Source organism: Scaptodrosophila lebanonensis, unplaced genomic scaffold (genome assembly GCF_003285725.1).
Source record: "Scaptodrosophila lebanonensis strain 11010-0011.00,11010-0021.00 unplaced genomic scaffold, SlebRS2 tig00001410-arrow-pilon, whole genome shotgun sequence".
Classification (NCBI taxonomy): Eukaryota; Metazoa; Arthropoda; class Insecta; order Diptera; family Drosophilidae; genus Scaptodrosophila; species Scaptodrosophila lebanonensis.
In genome coordinates, this window is record NW_022060738.1 from 2,502,562 (window position 1) to 2,521,513 (window position 18,952).

An 18,952-nucleotide genomic window follows, 5' to 3' on the forward strand; every position below is an offset into this window, starting at 1 on the left:
CGACAAGCATTGCGTGCGGAGAATTGATTACTTAGTCACTTATTCCCATGTCTCATGCTGCGATTTCTTCACTTCCTATTCAAACAGCAGAAATAATTTGTTTATGCTTTTTGTGGGTGTTTGGCTTTTTGTGGTCTCGTAGTATTTTTTTTTATAGCATACTTTTTTGCGCGGGCGATTGGAAAAACTTTTGATGAGAGGTCAAAAACCAGCAGACAACTGAATGGCGACAATTCAACTCGTTTAGCTTTTTGTTTGCATCTAAGTTGCCTCTGTTTTGTCAACAGCTTTGTCTGCGGGCTTATGCGTGCGGAGGACTGTGTGTTTATTTGCATCTATTTGCAAGTGTGTATTTATATATCGTTGTATTCGTGCGCTTCCTTTTTGGCACCATTGTAATTTTGTCTTTGACAGTTTCAGCTTATGTGCTTTCTCAACCCACACGCCCGACAACGCTCTGCCGCTTTTGTGTTTTGCACTAATTTGACATCCACACATACATACATATATACTCATCCACCCGTGCACATGACCCACCTACACATACACACCTACTCGTATATACATAGAAGCACGAGTCAACATTTGCAAATTTTGCAAAATTCTCGTTATGACTCCTGCTTTTGTATTTTGAGTCCACCCTTTTATTTGGTTTTATGGATTATTTTACATGCTTGTCTGCCACAGTTACAACATGGGTACATTCAAACACACTCACCCACAAACACGCACACACACACACACACACTCGCATGTACAAATGCATGCATTTGAAGGTGCCTGTTTCTAGGTTTATATGTGAAAAAGGCTGGTCTTTATGAAAAATTCAAAAAGGTTTTAAGCCACTTCCCTTCTTCATTTCCGTTCTATTGTTGTGCACAAAACACGTCCCTTTTTTCAATCTACGCATTCACTTTAAATCCTACCTAGTTATGTATTTTCAAATTAGTTTTATTACCTTAACATTTAATTCGACAATTTCTGGCAGCATAAGAACTAATATGCAATACTTTATTGCGATAGCATCCAACATTTATTTATCATTCTTTTCCTAAACACTACCCAAATATCTCAAAAATCTAACTAAGCGAAAGTTATTATCGGTTGGCTTAGCCATCCAATGACCCTTTAACCATAGAAATTCTATACACGTCACTGCTTTGTGTGTGGGGCTCTGAATTCAGACAATGTTGTGATAGCCCTTTGGTTGGTTCTAAAAAATGTATGTTTTTTGTTTAAATTAAAATTCTCGTCGTCCTTTTGCTGCACGCAGTCAACGATATTTCTTTGCTTAGTGTGGGAGAACATTAAATGTGCTCGAGATTATATTATTTAAGAAACTTTTTTCATTTTTCTAATCATTATTTTATGTTAACTGAACAGTTTATCAGCAATTTATTTAGAATACAAGTACATACTTTCCAGTTATATCTAACGAATCGTCTTCTACAAGCATTACATTTTACACCATTCTATTTCCCACTATTGGATTGTACTACTGTCGCAGATAAAACAACATTTTCCTTTTTCCTATTGTGTTTTTCGTTCCCCTGATCCTTAAACAATTGCCCCAACGAGCAGAGATACAAAAGTTTTTCCTCTAAATTAAAAAAAAATATTTTCTTGAATCTACATAGGTGCGTGCAAACATGATCAACTATTTATTTATGAAATCATTAATTCATGAACTATTAAGGTTATTTTTTGGATAATAGCGTAATATTTCTGGGTGAGAATTATTGATAAAATGGATTGCGAACCTCGTTGTTGGATTAAATTATGATTGTGTGTGTCCATTTTACAATTTATTATATTTTGGTACGAAAGTCAAGTATTTTAAAAATAATAGTAAAGAAGTGCTTTGGCAGAGTAGTCCCGTAAATTGAGAATTTGTTTATGTAAATCGTATTAAAAATAGTATTTGTATTAGGATTGTTGAAATCAGTTCTGCGGATTTGAAAGGATTGCTTACGGAATGACGACTCTGCTATATTTATTGGAATCATGACAACGTAAAGTGTATCTAATAATGAGATTCGTATGGAACTTCCTAAGGAAGAATGTTTGATGGTTCATTAAGAATATTATTTGTAACTTTTTTATTCGTTTTGTATGTATGTTGTGAGCCTTTTGCGGGAAATTTCACTTGTAGTTGGAAAATAATGGGAAACTGGTTGATAAATTTCCAAAACCTTTGGACAGCTTTCCTAGAATCCGCTTGCCAATATAATAAATGTGTATAATAAATGATTCCCTTTAAGGTTAGATTAATGACTTCCTCACTGGGCGTGTTTCGCATTGTAGCACAGTTTTCTTTTGCAGAAGTTCTGAAATTGTTATTGTATTTAGTCGACATCGATGACAAAATATTAACTCTCATATTAAAACACATTTATTAACTAATGTACATAAAGATTCTTTAAAATATTAACTCTAAAGAGTAGGTTAGAATTATTGTAAAAACTAATGTCATATATTTATTCTAAATTAAGGCCATACAAACAAATTTTTAATCTTTGCCAAGCATTGACAATAACTAACAAAATAAATAAAACAAAATGTAGGTTTTCATATTATTTAAGATCGCCCAGTTGTTACTTAATGGATTTTAAAATTTTCTGAATTAAATCCCACATCTATTTTTGTCGTTTCTTTTAACCTTTTTTTGTGTTTGGTAAGCCAGCATATTTGTGTTTTAAAATATTGTGCCAAATATTGTGTAACCGATGCACATGCACTCATATTTTATTAAACATATTTCCCCGTTGCAAATAGTTGGAATCATAAATAAATTCGAATTCATATACACATATAGCAAGTATTTGTTGACTGTTTTCGAATATCACACCATTTAACCCAAACAGAACAATGTCCACTCTAATGTGCATACATTTCTATAAAATTCACAGAAATACACATTTTTTGTTGCCATCCAGCCAGCCAGCATACAAAAATTGTCAAGTTATTTGTCATTTAGTCAATGACATTTATTTTCATGTTCTGCTGTTTTTGTTTCAAAAAACGGACAAAGTTCGTAGCAAGTGACAATGCCATTGTGCATTGTAAGTGATGTTGTTGCCGTTGTTGTTGCTGTTGCTGTTCTTGTTGTAATTGAAGCATGTAATACGACCCACCAACCAACTCGACGCTTCAACTTGTCACACAAAAGCTTTGGGGAACATTTCGGCAAATGCTGTTTTCGATATAATGACCTCAAGGCAAGCGAATACCAACATTCATTCGGCATAAATAAATACATCTATATATAAGTATGTGTGTGTGTGTGTGTGGGTGTGTGTGTGTATGGTTGAGTGCACTTTATGGTGCTGCTTTGTTGTTGCTGTTTGTTCAACTACATAATCATCTATTAGTATTTACATAAAACTACACTTGTTTGCATTTAAGCACTATGCCAAGCGGATTATTTTGTTGTATTTTAGTTGATTCCTTTTTTTTGCTATCCCCAAAAAGTAAAGTAACAGCAACAACAACAACAACAACAACTACAACAATAACAACCATGTGAGCCAAATTGTGGCCATTCTTCATTTTGTTGTTGTCGCTTTCGTTGCTTCTGTGGCTTTTAGTGTTGAGTGTGTGCAAAATTTATGGCTTAGCTGATTGGCTGACTGCTTGGCTGGCTGGCTGGCTGGCTGGATGGGTAGCTCCCTGAGTTGCTTACTTGCTTGGCCGAATGTTTGGGGCATGTTAAGTATATTGGACAATAAGCTCAAGGCGAAAAATCTCATAGACTTGAACAATAAATAATTTTAAATGCACCCAGTCTTGCAGGCAAACTTTCTTCAAGTCCAGCAAGCACTTCGCTAAAAGATTAAATTGGGGGTTCACCGCCAACGCAACTAAGGAGTCCAAATCGAAGCTCAGTAATTCGGCTTAAACACAAAAAAACAAGTGCTAAGTGCAACAGCAACAAATTTCAAATCTTAATACGAGAATAAACTCTTACTCCTCGAGCTGTAATCGTTACGTAATGCGGTTTATGCAGGTTTGTAAATAACCTTGGGAGTAAAGAGACTAGCGTATTAGTCGAGCTTAGTGGAGTTTTTGCTTCGCCAGTAAAGTAGCTCCTTGAGTTAGGGAATGAGAGAGAGAGAGGGGAACTAGAGAATTGTAAAGGCGCCAGTCAGGTAGCTTGTTCTTTGGAGAGTGGAACCGTTCTACAACAGCTTTTGAATAGTTTTTTTTACAATTCTTTAAGGCGGTTCCCACAAGGCTGCTTGGGAGGGAAGAAGAAGCTAGCAGCGTGCTTTCTGGAGTTCTAACTGCCCAGAAAAGTGTAACGGCTATTAGAGGAACGTAGGGTGGAGATGGGCTTCATTTTACGACAGTTTTTCACACATTTAATCACAGAAAGTTTTTAGACAGTGTTTTGTACATTTCTGTGTCAAAAGGTATTGCAAACTAAACTCGAAAATATAGCAAAACCGAAGTAGTCCCAACACAGATTCATTATACTCTGTACATGAAATGAACAAGCGTATATTAGGTTTGCGGGAGGTGAAAAATGTAACAGGCAGAAGGAGGCGTGGCAGACCCCACAAAGTATATATATTCTTGATCAGCACGACGAGTCGATCTATGTCTGTGTGTGTGTCCGTCCGTATGAACACCTAGATCTCACACCAGATCTCAGCTAGAGACACCAAATTTCGCACAAATATGCCACACATAGACGCAATTTCTATGTGAATGTGCAATTATACACCCTTTACGTGAGTTCGAATACCGAGAGAGGTAATTTCGATATAATTTTTTTTTTTAATTTCTTAATTTCTTGAATTTCTATAATTATTCTAAACATTTGTACAGAGTATTTCAAAGTCGGGACACCCGACTTTAGCTTCCCTGCTTGTTTTCAAGCAAGTTTGCGTAGGCTGCCTTTTCAGTTCTTAGTGCTATGCAGCCCTTTCTTCCGAGCCCCAGTAGTCTTCTGGGACTTGTCGAACTTTTTTACGACAATAGAAGGTCTCACACATCGGCTCACTGACGGGACTTTTGAGCGATCAATACATCGAATTAATGGGTCATTGTACTTACACCCTTGCTTTGAGACCCCATTACTTGTTATGTTTATATGTATAAATACATATACATTAAAGAAAAAATTAAATATCCACTTTTTCCAAAGCCAGAAAATCCGTTTGTCTTGAAAATAATCGCTTATGGAGTTCCCACTCCAAGTGCTTTGGTTCAAGTGAATGCGATGTATTGGAGAACATTAGGAGAGCAAATGAAACATTTTTTTTTTTCTTTCTTGAATAAAAAAAGGTACCTTAAAAGAGAAGTAACGGGCAAATCATATACAATAATACTAGCAAGTCTAGATTCTTGCACTTAACCCTGGAATCTTACTACTAAGTAGATACAAATAGAATTGCAAGCGAATAATTTGATGGATAAATTTGTTGACAAAACTCTACAAAGTTTCTAGGTCCCTTCATAAACTTTTGTGCGGGCATAAAGAAGTTCGCACGCATATTAACTTTGGGAGGAGCATTAAGGACTTCATAAATACGTGAGCTGAAAATAAAAACTAAAGAACCTGAAGTAGAAATTAGCGTTTGCTAAAAACAATTTTTTTTTCTTGTTAACTGCCGCAGAATTTGAAGAGACAAAAACAATCTCAATTGCTGCTTTTGTAATTCAGCTGATCCAAAGAATAATGTACGTCTGGTCTGTAAACAAAAGATACGAACACATGTATTCAGATTAAAGACCAAAGCTTAAAGCTTAAATGTGCTTCTTATATAACCATCCCTCATTCGATATTGAGAAGCACGGCAACCCCAATTCGATGGGTCAACAGCATGGTTGCAGTTGGGGCTGTCAGGTAAAGAGGTGGAAAAAGTATCGCAGCTGCTTCTGTGCTTCGTCAATGGTATGGGTGCGGACAATGGGTCTTTGTGGATTTATTTTAATGGCATTCCTTATTCATCCTGGGGAAGCTGTTGACCTCCACGACAGCTCTCCGTAATGACTTCCGACGGAACTGTCTGGAGATTGCACAAGTAGCCTTTAATAATTTCCCCTGCTCGTTGCTGTAACTATCGAGCTTATTGGGATGATTTACAGTAGAAATTTAGGGTGGTTTGTTATGGGTAATTAATTGTAATTGGAAGGCTGACAACATGTAGGCTAGAATCCGTTTTTTTCCCACACAAAAAGCTCTTGGTTTGATCTGTTCTATGCTGTCGGTTGAGTCCTCTTGTCTGTGGCATCTAAAGACTGGTCTCAATTCCTATACTATATATTTTAGTTAATCAATCACTTAATTTCAGGAACTGTGACACATACTGGAAGTCTCCTATGCGTGCAGACCAGCTCTAGAGTTATTTCCTCGAATTGTTTGCCTTATTCTGCTCCACTCGATTCAAAGAATGACTGTCCAGGCTCTTTGGATTGATGATTTTCAAATACAGATGGGATCATAGCACCAAACCTTTGCTTATGCCTACCTCTAATAGTCTGGGCTTTACTCTAATGCTCCTACATCGAAGGATTATTAAACTAGTTAATCTGTTGTTTGGCTCTACTGCTTAAAGTCTAAGGCTATAATGAGCATTTTCTAAATAAAAGCTCCATTTTCCCAGCTGTAGCTTTATTTTAAGCCACATTATTGAACATAGCCTCCAAAGAAAGCCTATTAAAGTTAATAATACTTAAGCTGATAGATACTGGAATAGAGAAATGCCATTACATTACAGTGTAGAATAGCTTCTGAAGAGAGTTAAGGAGCTGATAATATTAGAATATAAGCATTTATCGTAAAGAGTGTGAAGACTGCTGCGAAGGCCTACTAATGATCGACAGGAAAGAGTGCAAAGAGTTGAGGTAAAATTGTAAGATATAGATATTCACTCGTATATATTAGTTACATACAAGTATTAGATCGTGCTTTTGCATTCGTCGCTATTGATACCTCCACTTTGTTCTTCAAATTATGAAACTTTTGTTCGGTTAATAGAAAGCCCTTACTTTTATTTTGAAATTACCATAGAAATAATTATTGAAAGAGCATGTAATAAAAAAATTCCCAAAGGTTCGTTTGAGCCATCACCCATTTGAATTAATTATAAATGGCAAACGAACTAATGCCATGAGTTGTTGCCAATAAATTATCCACTAAAGAGGAGACTTTTCGAATACGTTTCGGTGCGGTCGTTGGTTGATTTGATTCGCTTCTCTCCACATTTCGGTATTGCATTCGCAAACTAAAAACAATTTATTATATCGATGCGATGGAGCCAACAAATCATTGAACCAACACCCATGACACCCATGTCTGGCACCAATTTTGATAAGCTAATGCTCTAATTCTCTAATGCCACGACGATGCCAAAGTGCAATGCCACTCGGCAGACAATCGAGACGTGCAGCACAGCATTCCAATGCAGCTCCGCCGACAATATTAATGATGCACACAATTGTCAAAGGAAAAAGAACAAAAATGAAACTTTCACTGCATAAAACCGCTGGAAATGCGCACGACTGAGTCTCTTATATAGATGGGTTGGTCTGGGCTGGTCTGGTCTGGTCTGGTCTGCGCTGGGCTTCTCTCAGTTGGGTCTGATTTTGGTCTGTTCGTGGCCTCGCCTGCCCCAATTGACCCAATGGCAAACCACAGTGACACGCTTCGTTTGAACCAGAAAGCAGGCAGCAGGCAGCAGCATCAGCATCAGCATCAGCGACTACAACAATAACAACATACACTCAATTGAGACGCACTCTAATGGCAATAATTATGCGGCAACAAGCTCAAAAAGCTCGGAAAAACGCCCGAATAAAAGGAAAAAAAAATCACCATTAAAAAGACAAAAACGATGATTGAGTGTGTAAGTATGCGTGTGTTTGTGTGTGTAGATTTCAATAGAAGCCGCGGCAGTTGCTCCAAGAATGCGTGCAGCAGAGCTGCGAGGGAGCCCTGCTTTCACCACAAAGACGACTCTGGCGACGATAATGCACTTCAAGTGGCAGCTCATTGTGTCTGGCAGGCGAGGTCGGGCCACCTCCCTCCCCCTCCTCCGAAAAAAATCCCCAAACTAGACTAAGCTCCAATTATTTGTGTGGTCGAAGCTCAGTGGATAGTGAATGGGCGCTCAGTTGCATTGACGCTGCTGTAGGTGTGCTGGAAGGGAATGGGGGATTCGTTGCTGTTTGTTCCTTGCCTGTGTGATTTACTCGCATGCACTGCAAGAAAAATTGTAAGTATTCTATTGATGAAAACTTAAATATGAGTTACTCTTAGTCTGTTTTAAACTGTATACGTATACATACAACTACCTCCATGAGCTGTGTTTAATTTTGTATGGTAAGGGTACGGTCAGACTTGTAAATAATTTGCGCACAAATTTATGGTGAATTGCAAGAAGGCTTTGAAGAGTACATACTTGTACATCTTCATGAAAGCTCTATTTTAATACAAAATTGTTTTATGATTTAATTGAACTACTTTTACACTCATAACAAATTGTGAATTTCAACCAATTTGTGTGCAATTTATTTGCATGTCTGACCATACCTTAAGTATATGAAACGAATGCCTGAAGATTCGTTTTGTAATACATTGCTCGTGCATTTATTTGGTGTGGGATTTGTCAATATCTTCTAATAAATACTTTCAAACTATTTCAGTGTAATCCATTCTCTGTTTTAATGCGAATTCGGCGCGGTATTTGAAAAGTCCAATATAGTATATGACATAATCATAAAATAGAGTCATATAATACTTGACATAATTTTCATACATTGTGTTTGTATTATTGTTACAATTTTACAATCCATTTTAAAAGCTACAAAGCCTTAAATTTGAAAGGGGTTTCATAATTCCTTTCTATTGTGTTTGCCTTGGATATTCGAGTTTAAAATTAAATGGTTTTGCCCTTTAATTTCCATAGACATTTCCTTCAATCCACAAATTCAAATTTGAAACTTTTAATTAATTTTATTTTAATTGGTTTAATTGCATACTTAAAGAGCATTTTTAATTTAAAAATTTGGAAATAGAACTACGAGGTGCCTCAATTTTAAAACGCATATCTCGACATAATTCGGAATGGAGAGACTCTGCATTCTTTACGCGTTTTTTACCTCTAATTAAAAAACTGTTTCAGTCGGATATTTTTGCGATTTCTAAACTGAATAAACAAACCGGACTGCAGTCTCATAATTTGAGAGCACACTTCTCACAATTTTGGATTAGGAAATTCTTAAATCTCAATGAGCTTGGTCGGACATTTCAGAGGGGTTTATAAACTGAAAATCAACTTGCTCACCAAAATTTAGGAGGCTTTTCTTCTCCAAGTGTGTGGCAATTGCTTTAAAGTACCCAACACTGGAGGCGCTGATGCCGCTGATGCCGTTGGATCCGCTGTCGGCGGCAGTTGTTTGCAGGAAATGGCTTTTTGCTACTCTACTATTTTACACTACTGCTTGCCTTTAGAAGCAGCGACCCCGCGACCCCTGGCCCTTTTTTGTTATTTTCACTTTGTGCTCCATTTAGTTGTTGCCATTGTTGCTGTTGCTGTTGCTGTTACTTTTGCTGTTGCTGTTGCTGTTGCCATTGTTGTTGCGGTTTTGACTTATGTGTGCGCTTAATTGTTGTTAAGAAGTGAAAATCAACGGCAGCAGCAGCAGCAGCAAAAGCAACAGCAACAGCAACAAAAATAAGTCGAAAATAAATCCAACAAAGCCGCTGCAAGCAGCGACGTCGGCGTTGACGCCGACATCTGTCAAGCACTGCAGCAGCGGTTGGGGGCAGAGGGCGGGCAGCGGAAGCACGACTGTGCGGTCGATTAATGTGACTACCGTCTTGACTTAATTTCATTTTCGTTGCATGCATGCAGGCAGACGAACCGACGCAGCCAAACGACCGACCTATGCAGCAAGAGGCGCGCCCGCACACACACCCACCTACCCACCCACACACACACACACACACACACGCACACACAGCCTTGATTGTTTTGTGGGTGGCTGAGAATGCGAAGAGAAGCCGGAGCTGAGAGGCTCTGAGCCGCAATCAGTTGGCCGTTTTTTGCATATTTTCGTGCAGCTTAGGTTTTGGGGGCGAGCACAGTCTGATGAGCACAGTGGGTGCTGCTAATTGAAAAGTCACCGAGAAAAACGTGGATGCCTTCTAATTAACTTGCGATGCAGATAATAGTAATGTTGCAATATCTATAGAGGCACCATTAAGAACGTTAGCATTTATGAAAAGCTATCAATACTCCGTATTAGTTGGAGCACTAGCGAAGCAAAACCAATGTTGAATCGAATCATTAAGTGAAAAGACATAATATACTTAGTTACATAATGTTTTAGGCTTTTCTTTCCCTACCGTGATCAGCAAAACAAGACATACATCCTCTTTGAAATCTGCTCTTCTATCTTCCATCCACTTCCACTCAATCCAAGATTGTTTATCAGACTTTCCTTCATTTTTTCACTGTATTTTGATTGTGTAACTTAATCTTTGTGACAATACTTGTATAATTGAAAGTAAATTAAATAAATGTCGCAAGTATTTCAAAAATATTTACAAATATTCTTCATAACTTTAAGCTGAGTTGAAATAAAGGACAATTGGCCTTAACAGTGAAATATATCCGAATGAAATTTGATAACAAAATAAATTCCTTCTCATCCAGGACTTAATAATTGTAAGACAATTTCTAGCTGTTTAAGTGCAATTTAATCTTTGCTATCGTCCAAATGAAGCTACACTTTATCCCCGCATTACCTGGGGCGAATTATCTTAAGAAATACTATATTGATGGAAATGCTTAACTTTTACAGTCAGGCAAGGAGTGCCAATTGTAGGGAAAGTAGACACTTGATACACCAAAAATAAAAACAAATATATTAAAGAGTTTATACGAATTCGATACGCACTCGAAAGTTTAATAAGCCGACTTGATCATGGGCTTGCCTTCCAAGGCATTGAGGATATTGTTGGCAGCCAACATGCCCATTTCTGTAGTGGTCTTCCAGGACTGTGTTCCCAGATGGGGCAGTACAACTATAAGACAATATTATTGCCAGAATTACGCATTCTTACTTAGTAATTCGCTTACCGCAATTGGGCAGCTTTAGGAGTGGGTCGTCAGCCGGTAAGGGCTCCGGTGTGGTTACATCTAGGCCGGCAGCAAATATGCGTCCTGATTTAAGTGCATCATGCAGATCGCTTTGCTTTACGATACCTAGAAAGTATTTATTGCACGTTTTCTCTATATCAAATTTTTTTCTTAATAATTATGTCAACTCAAACTCACCTCCTCTGGCCACATTGACGAACACAGCGCTGCTTTTCATTTGCCCGAAAGCCTGCGAGTTAAATTTCTCGCGTGTCTCCTCCGTGAGCGGACTGGCCACGACTACGAAGTCGCTCTCCTTTAGCAACCGTTCGAAAGGCACATGCTCGGCCTTATAGTCCGCCTCATTGGGCTTGCGAGTGCGGGTGGTGTAGAGTATTTTGGCCACATCCCAGCTCTGCAAGCGCTTGGCGATTGCCTGGCCTATGCCGCCAAATCCAAAGAAACCCACCACGGAGTCGCGAATTTCCTGACCCATCAACCAGTCGACTTCCTCAATGCGCCACTGCGATCTTTAGGTGCGAGTGCAGATTGGAGAACTAAATACTGAGGCACTCTAATTTTTCGCTCACCTGCCGATCTTACAACGTCCGTCGTGAAAATTGCGACCGGCTGCAATCATCAAACCAATTGCCAGTTCGGCTACGGAATTGCGCACCACGTCTGGCGTGTGTCCCAGCGGTATGTTACGGCGTTTGAACTCCGGCACATCCACATAGTCTATGCCCGCGGACATGGTGCTAACTGCTCGCAATTGACAGCCGGCTGCATCCAAAATTTCTGCATTCAGCGGCTGATATCGTGCCCAAAATATGGCATCCACGCCGGCCACCTTGCTGATAATCTCGGAGCGCGACGGCGGCACACATTCACAAAAGATCAGCTCTCCGCCTCGTGAGCGCAACAGATCCAATGCCGGCGCCGGCACATTCGGGTGTGAGATGAGAACTTTAAACGCTTGGCGGGCAGCGGAGCAGCTGGACATGCCGAACTGGACGACAAAGCAAAAGCCTGTAAGTCCTTATGAAAATACACAAAATTTGGGCTCTAATTTGTAGTGACAAACACACATTGTTTTAAATGTTTATTCAGATTCAAAAAAGCAATATTGAAGAATATATATATTTTGGTCCTCGTTTGACTCCATGACTAAGAAAGAAGCAGATAAACTCTTTCCAAATGGTGCTAAGATTGAAATTCCTGTACAATAAGCTGTTCCGAACATTCTCCAATCTTGGTTTTAGGCTTCATGTATGCCATATCGACAGGTCGAAATTTTAAGTCAAATACACAAATGTTGCTCTTTTAAAACTTAACAATTATATGCATACAAGTATAACCCTGAAATTTCCAGTTCATTCATTCTTGATTAACACGCATCTACCAATTTAGTTTCTAAAAATTAATTTAGAGATAAACCTAAAAATCCGCTCTTCAGATATTAATTTCTTCACTTTTTCCTCTTAAATAACTCACCACTTCTAATTCAATTTATGCCTTCTCATAACTAAGCTCTGAATCGTCATATTGTAAGCTCCGCATTAGCCCACTGTGCATCGGTTTCTATTATCAACGCCTAACGTATACGCAAAATTCATAGGCAAAAAAAGAAGAGAAAAAACGAAGCGTTTGAAAGAGAGAGTAAGGATTGGGAACGCGCATAAAATTCACAACAACACACTTCGCTATCGTCGCCCGTCAGACGGGTTGTTATGCACCGCTTAGTCACAGCTGTGGCGCTGACAGGCGCGCCTCCCTCAAATCTCTCATCACCCAAACTCTCCCACCAACTCTCCCACTCTCTTCACCCACATGCTCTCCCACTAACAACAGCAATGACGGTGACGATGACGATGACGATGACTACGGCAAATGCATGCACATGCTCCCCTGTTGTACTGCGGAGGGGTCCGAAGCCTGCTATTTCGCAACGCCTACGTAGCTGATTTAAGGAGGGGGTATTCCTACGTCAATCGTTCGCTTCAATATACGGGCTGTGGGGTTCACTCTCACCAGACTCGAACTTACGGCAACAATGGCCGGTGCCCGATAATCTTGCCAGTCAGGTAGATGGTAGGTGGTTAACGGATTGTTTGTGTGCCTTTCGCGTAACGCTTTGTCGGTGCTGGTGTTGGGTACTTATGTTTGGTTAATCCATTCTAAATGCTTTCGATTAGCTGGATTTGAAAATTGAACGTAGTTTTCGAATATAATCCATTTAGTTACTTTAGTTATTTCACATGCGTTCGTCAATTTCGCCACAAAGCTTTATTTAGAAACATTTTGTGAACAGAAAATCATTCACTAAGAAAAGCAAATTAAAAGATTGTTTGTTAAATGCCTAAAAAGATCGATTTTGAAAAAGAAGACGAAAGAAAATAGAATCGAAGCCAGCAATTGTTTTTGTTGTTTATTTTTTTTTTTTTGGCACCCGCCATTGATTTATTGGTTGCTTGTTTTTATTGAACGCCAGCAACGGCTGAACTACAGGGTCATGACTTCAAAGCGTAGGCAACTCCGGACACAATGCAGCGCCAAACGAGCTTCCATACACACACGCACATATGTGTGTATATGTAGGAGGCAGAGGCAGAGGCAAAAGCAGAAGCTGAAACAGCGGCGCATATTTCTTAATCTTTAGCTTGCCTGCCTGACTGGCTTCTTTCTTCCACAATGTGCGGCACAGCATATCCATCATGGACGACGTTAACGTCGGCCTCGCAGTCGACATCGACGTCGACGTCGACTGCTGTTAGTCCCTCATTCGTGTGCATGCCACGCGCCGCTGCGTTGAACTGCAACCCGTACCCATGCTCCATGCCCCGTGCTCCGTGCTCTCTCCCCCCTCCTTTGCTATTCTGCTTTATACACACAACTCTATTTGGCATCTTTGCCGTTTCTTTTGTTGCACGTACTTGTTGTTGTTGTTGTTGCTGCTGCTGCTCTGCTGCCGCTGAGCTCCACTTGATCTTTGACCCAATTTTTATTGCATTGTTTGACTGGGAATGAAAAATCTCCACTGCAGCAGCAACGGCAGCAGGAACGACATCGATAGCGACGCCAACGACTCGCGCGCATTTCGAGTTTAATTTTCTGCTCCACTCGCTGCATGCACCCCCCCCCCCCTCTCCCGCTCCCTACCAACCCCGTTCAACTTCAGGCCATGGTCTGCACCAATGGGTCTCGCCTCGTCGTCGCTTCAATTTGATTTGATTTAATCCCGAAAACAAAAAAAGGAGCGAAAAATATCAACGCTGCAATTTCTGCTCACCAGTTTATTTACATTCGACCCCCATGCCAGGCCAGAAAGAGGGGGGGTTGTGGTGGGGGCTGCTGTAGTGATGCATAGCTGCGTTTGCCATTTTAGTTGACAATGCAAATGGCGTGCCAACTGTGTCTGTGTTATGTGTGTGTGTGTGTATGTGTGTGTGTGTGTGTGTTTGTTGTTATTGTTGTTGACACTCGCAGGCTGCCTTTAATTAAGCGCATTAATGTCATCACAAACTTGTGAAGCTGAACATTTCACATTGAACGCGATCCAAAGTTCTCTGTCCATAACTTTAAGCGCTTTGTTGATCTTCAGTTTTAAGCGCAGTTTGTTTTCCGTTGCTGCTGTTCTGCTTTTTCTCTGTCTGCTGCTGTTTCTGCCGCCGGTCCATCGGCGCTCGCATTCAAATGCAAATTTACGCCAATTGGCGCTGCCGCACAAGAATGACAGCTTGGTGCGGTCTCCACACTGAGAAAATAATAGTCCTAATTAAGCTTGATTAAGCATTCACTAGACTATTAATTATGTGGCAATAGGTTTTATAAATAACAATTTCATTTTCAATTTGAGGAATAGTGTGGATACCTTAAGTTAATAAAGGTTTTGTTTTTACAATTTTGTATATTGAAAAGTATCTAAAATTTTTGTTTTTCACAATTTTAGTTATACTTCCAGATCTAAAAGTGTAAAACTTTTAATCAACTCTGAATCTAAATTGTAATCCTATTTTTCTATACACATACAATTATTTTAATAATGTTTCAAAAGCATTCTTAGTGGTAGGTCCTTTGTATCAGACACCATAATTTAACTATATTATCCCTATAGAAATAGCTTCGATGTAGATATCAATCAAAGAAACATATATGTATAAATATACTTACGTAGTAGAAGTTTTCTGATCGCAGTAATAAGTGTTTAGAGTGTTATTCCGATTACTTTATCATCTAATAATCGAAATGGAAATAAGTGAGTGTAATTAGTATTATTTTGGATATATGTACATATTGTAAATTAGCTGCATAAAAATAGTTTATTCGTTATTTCATATTCGTTATTTCATATGACCGCAAATCGGGATACTCTCCCATTTTTTTAGGTGCAGCTTTTTTACACGCACTACCTCGCTCTCCCGCTCTCACGCATGTTGTCTGGCATTGACAGCTCTTTTTCTGCCATAGGCACTGATTGTTAATGTTGTTGCTGTTGTTGCTGTTGTTGCTCCGTTGTTACTGTTAACACTGCTTCTGCTTCTGCTTCAGCTTCAGCTGCTGCTGTTATTGTTGTTGCTGTTGCTGTTGCTGTTGTCAACATGCACGTAACATGGTCGTAATCTGTTTTTGTTATGAGGCTCATGAAAAGCCGCTGTAAGATGATTGTCAGTGTTGTTGTTTTGCGTTTATGCGAGAAATCAAAAGTGCTGTATAAAGTTGTTGCAACCAACCCAAAATACACATTAATGCATGCATGCAAACAAGCACACACATACACACATATGCATATACATGCATACATACATATGTATATATGTATGTATATACAGGTATGTAGATATGTAGGTATATATGTGGTGCATGCTAACAAATGCCGGTAACATTTCAATGCGGCAGCAACGGCAAACACCTCGTCAGGTGCACAGGTCGCGGGTCTGTGGAAATTTATGTTATTTGCGGCGGTGGCCGTTTGCATAATTTGCGTGTTTGTGCAAACGTGTATATGTACGTGAGAACGTTTGTGTGTTTGTGCATTCATATACATACAAACATACACACTCGCACAGTTGGCGCATTTGGGAACACCTTTGGCCGCGAGCTGTTTGTATTTCATTTTCATTTTCACAGAAATTTAAAACTATGTTTACGTGCATATAAAGTATAGTATATATCTACATACAAATGTACGTACATATATACTTATTTAAAAATGGCAGCAGAAAACAGAACAAAAATAATAACGACAACAATTTTTTTCAAGGAGGCCTCCCCTCTTCACACAAACGTTATTTTTTATTATTATATTTCGTACACTTTTTGTTTTTGTTTCTGACTGAGATTTGACGAAGCGCAACTTTAAGGAAAGAAGAAACCTAACAGTACATAAACAGAATATTAAATTGCCAAAATTTTCAATTCCATGAAAACTTTTCACAAAAGTAAAAAGAAAGCAGTAAATATTTATGTAATACAGTTGTTCGCAATATCGAAATGGTAAGTAAATGGTCAGATGTCCTTTCGAAATACGCATATGTGTACGTCTGAATACCAGAATATGTTAATACTTAATTAACTAACAATAGGTTTTTTTTTATATTTTTATAAGTATATCAGATGAAAGGGCTGAACGAATCAACTGCTTTACAGAGTTCTGTTGTGAATAACAGTTCATGTATTTGACTGCTAACATTTTAATTAATACATACCTATAAAGTAATGTTAACTAAAATGCTAAAAACTGTTAAGTCAAACAAATTTGCAATGCAAATAAATACACTGTTGCCCAATAAACGATAGTTTTTTTCAAATATCATTTTAACATTTAACATTTTAAAAATTTTGTTTGTCTTCTCTTGTATTAAAAGCATACTTAGAAATGCCCAAACACCGCTCTACAATTTAGAAAATCGCCCACAACAGCAGGTATCCCTACTTTTGGGAAATTTTCTTTCTACCAACAGGTAATCTCTGCCCTCAAAGTTATGAACAAGTTTCTTAGCCTCAGAACATAGTTTCTTCTATTTTCTTGAAACTTTAGACATTTTTCTGAAACTTTTTTTGATTGACTGATTATGGTTGATTGTTCCCAAAGGTGAAATGCTGGAGCATTATAGCTACGGTATTTAATACATCCCAAATATTATTTTTCGATGATAAAGCAAGAAATTTTTAAACCAATTTTGCTGTCATATTGAGAATGTTGTAGTCTGGTGGTCTTACAACACTCTTGGGCAGCGGATGGTGTCCATGGATGGCGAAATGCAAAGAACTACTTACTAAAGAGAGAGATAACAAGTATAGGAACAGAAGGGTATATAGTTCGCAGTCCATGACCATGGGGGAATCAAGTTTTGTTGTAAGACCCAGTGAAGAAGATAACTTTTTACTTACAACTTGACTTGAACTTTTCTCGGCCCTTGCCGTGCAAAAGCAATGCCAATGTCCGTAGCAGCCATTTCGGAACGCGTGCACAGACAAAATCGAAAGTAAGCAAAGACATACAAATTCAAAATATCTGGTCACATTTACATATATATACAAATACAGTCTTACAAAGCTGCCAAAATATGGCGCTCAAATTGAGCGCACACGAAAAGTTTTTGTTTTTTTTATAGATAACTATTTTTTTTGTTTTGTTTTTATGGGCTCTATTTGCAGATAGTTTGAGTTGAACGGTAGGTGGGGTGGCGACCTGGGATCCACAAACAAATGCATAAACTATTTTCGTTTAAACTTTGTATATTTTTGGTGATTTCATACACTTATACAGCTTGATAATGCGACGTGCCAGCTATACCTATGCATATACATATATGTATATACATACATGTATACGATTATATGAATGTTTGTCTGTGTGCACATTAATTAAAGCCGTTCGGATTAAAACTGTTTAAAAGTTCAACTCGTTCGGGAGCGTGTTGTGTGAAAAATGTGTCTGTGCCCCAAAAGTTTGCCACCAGTTGGGGGCTTAGACTTCGGGGCTTTTGCTTTGGCACATTTTATCTTTTGCATAATTTGGCTGAAACCAAAATTTAAACAATTACGAAACTAAATACCGCTTACGCACACGAACTCAAAACCCAGCCAAACACAAATATTGTATAGCGCATGCATTTTTGGACGTTGTCCAGCAAATGTTGGAGCTCTGTTGAAAAATGTTTAGATAATTGGGTCATCAGAACGCATTGCATTTCCTCTGCGTGAGCGGTCACAGATACCCTGGAGTTCCACGAACTGGCACCGAGTTCCCATAAATAGCTCTTGGCCGCAAAGAAAGGTTGAAGATGATGTTCTATTTGAATGGGGAAGTAGGCAGGACAGGCTATAGTTATATTGAGCGGCCACAGGTACCCTGCAGCTCCTGCAACTGGAATCAAGCAAACTGCTGCACTGGCGTAACTAGTTTGTCTGTAACGATAGTTTAGTGTTGAAGAATAATGGTTGATTTAAATAAAGGAGAAAGGACAATTTTTATACCCTGCACAAAAAGGGTACAAGGCTATATTAGTTTTGTGCGAGTGTACATGGAACACACAGAAGGAGGCGTGGCAGACCCCACAAAGTATATATATTCTTGATCAGCATGACAAGCCGAGTCGATATAGCCATGTCCGTCTGTCTGTCCGTCTGTCTGTATGAACGCAAGGATCTCAGAAAGTAAGTGCTAGAATAACCAAACTTGGTATACACATTCTCCTGAGCCCGAGAAAGAGATTATACATATGTATATCCGTATAACAAGTTTCATTATTTCTTGTTAAAAACATAATTTTAAGTTATTTCATTGCGGCTATTACTGGGTATTACTTATGTAAACAATTCAAAATGTTTTTATTTAAGTAAATACATTTAAGGTT

General features: G+C 38.7%; 1 protein-coding gene across 3 annotated transcripts in view; it reads right to left on the reverse strand.

Annotated features, from left to right (window-relative positions):
* Window positions 1-12,189, reverse strand: part of LOC115630687 (glyoxylate reductase/hydroxypyruvate reductase-like) — a 38,673-nt gene extending 26,484 nt beyond the window's left edge. For 2 of the 3 annotated variants that reach the window (XM_030527336.1, XM_030527335.1), the window contains exons 1-4: window positions 11,684-12,189; window positions 11,292-11,623; window positions 11,094-11,219; window positions 10,912-11,038 (exon numbers count right to left, since the gene is read on the reverse strand). In XM_030527336.1, the coding sequence (XP_030383196.1) occupies window positions 10,920-11,038; window positions 11,094-11,219; window positions 11,292-11,623; window positions 11,684-12,096 (990 nt within the window). In that variant the 5' untranslated portion in view covers window positions 12,097-12,189 and the 3' untranslated portion in view covers window positions 10,912-10,919. Of the gene's footprint in view, window positions 1-10,856; window positions 11,039-11,093; window positions 11,220-11,291; window positions 11,624-11,683 lie in introns of those variants that run through there. The other variant, XM_030527334.1, reaches the window with a different exon arrangement.
* Window positions 12,190-18,952: the final 6,763 nt, after the last annotated feature.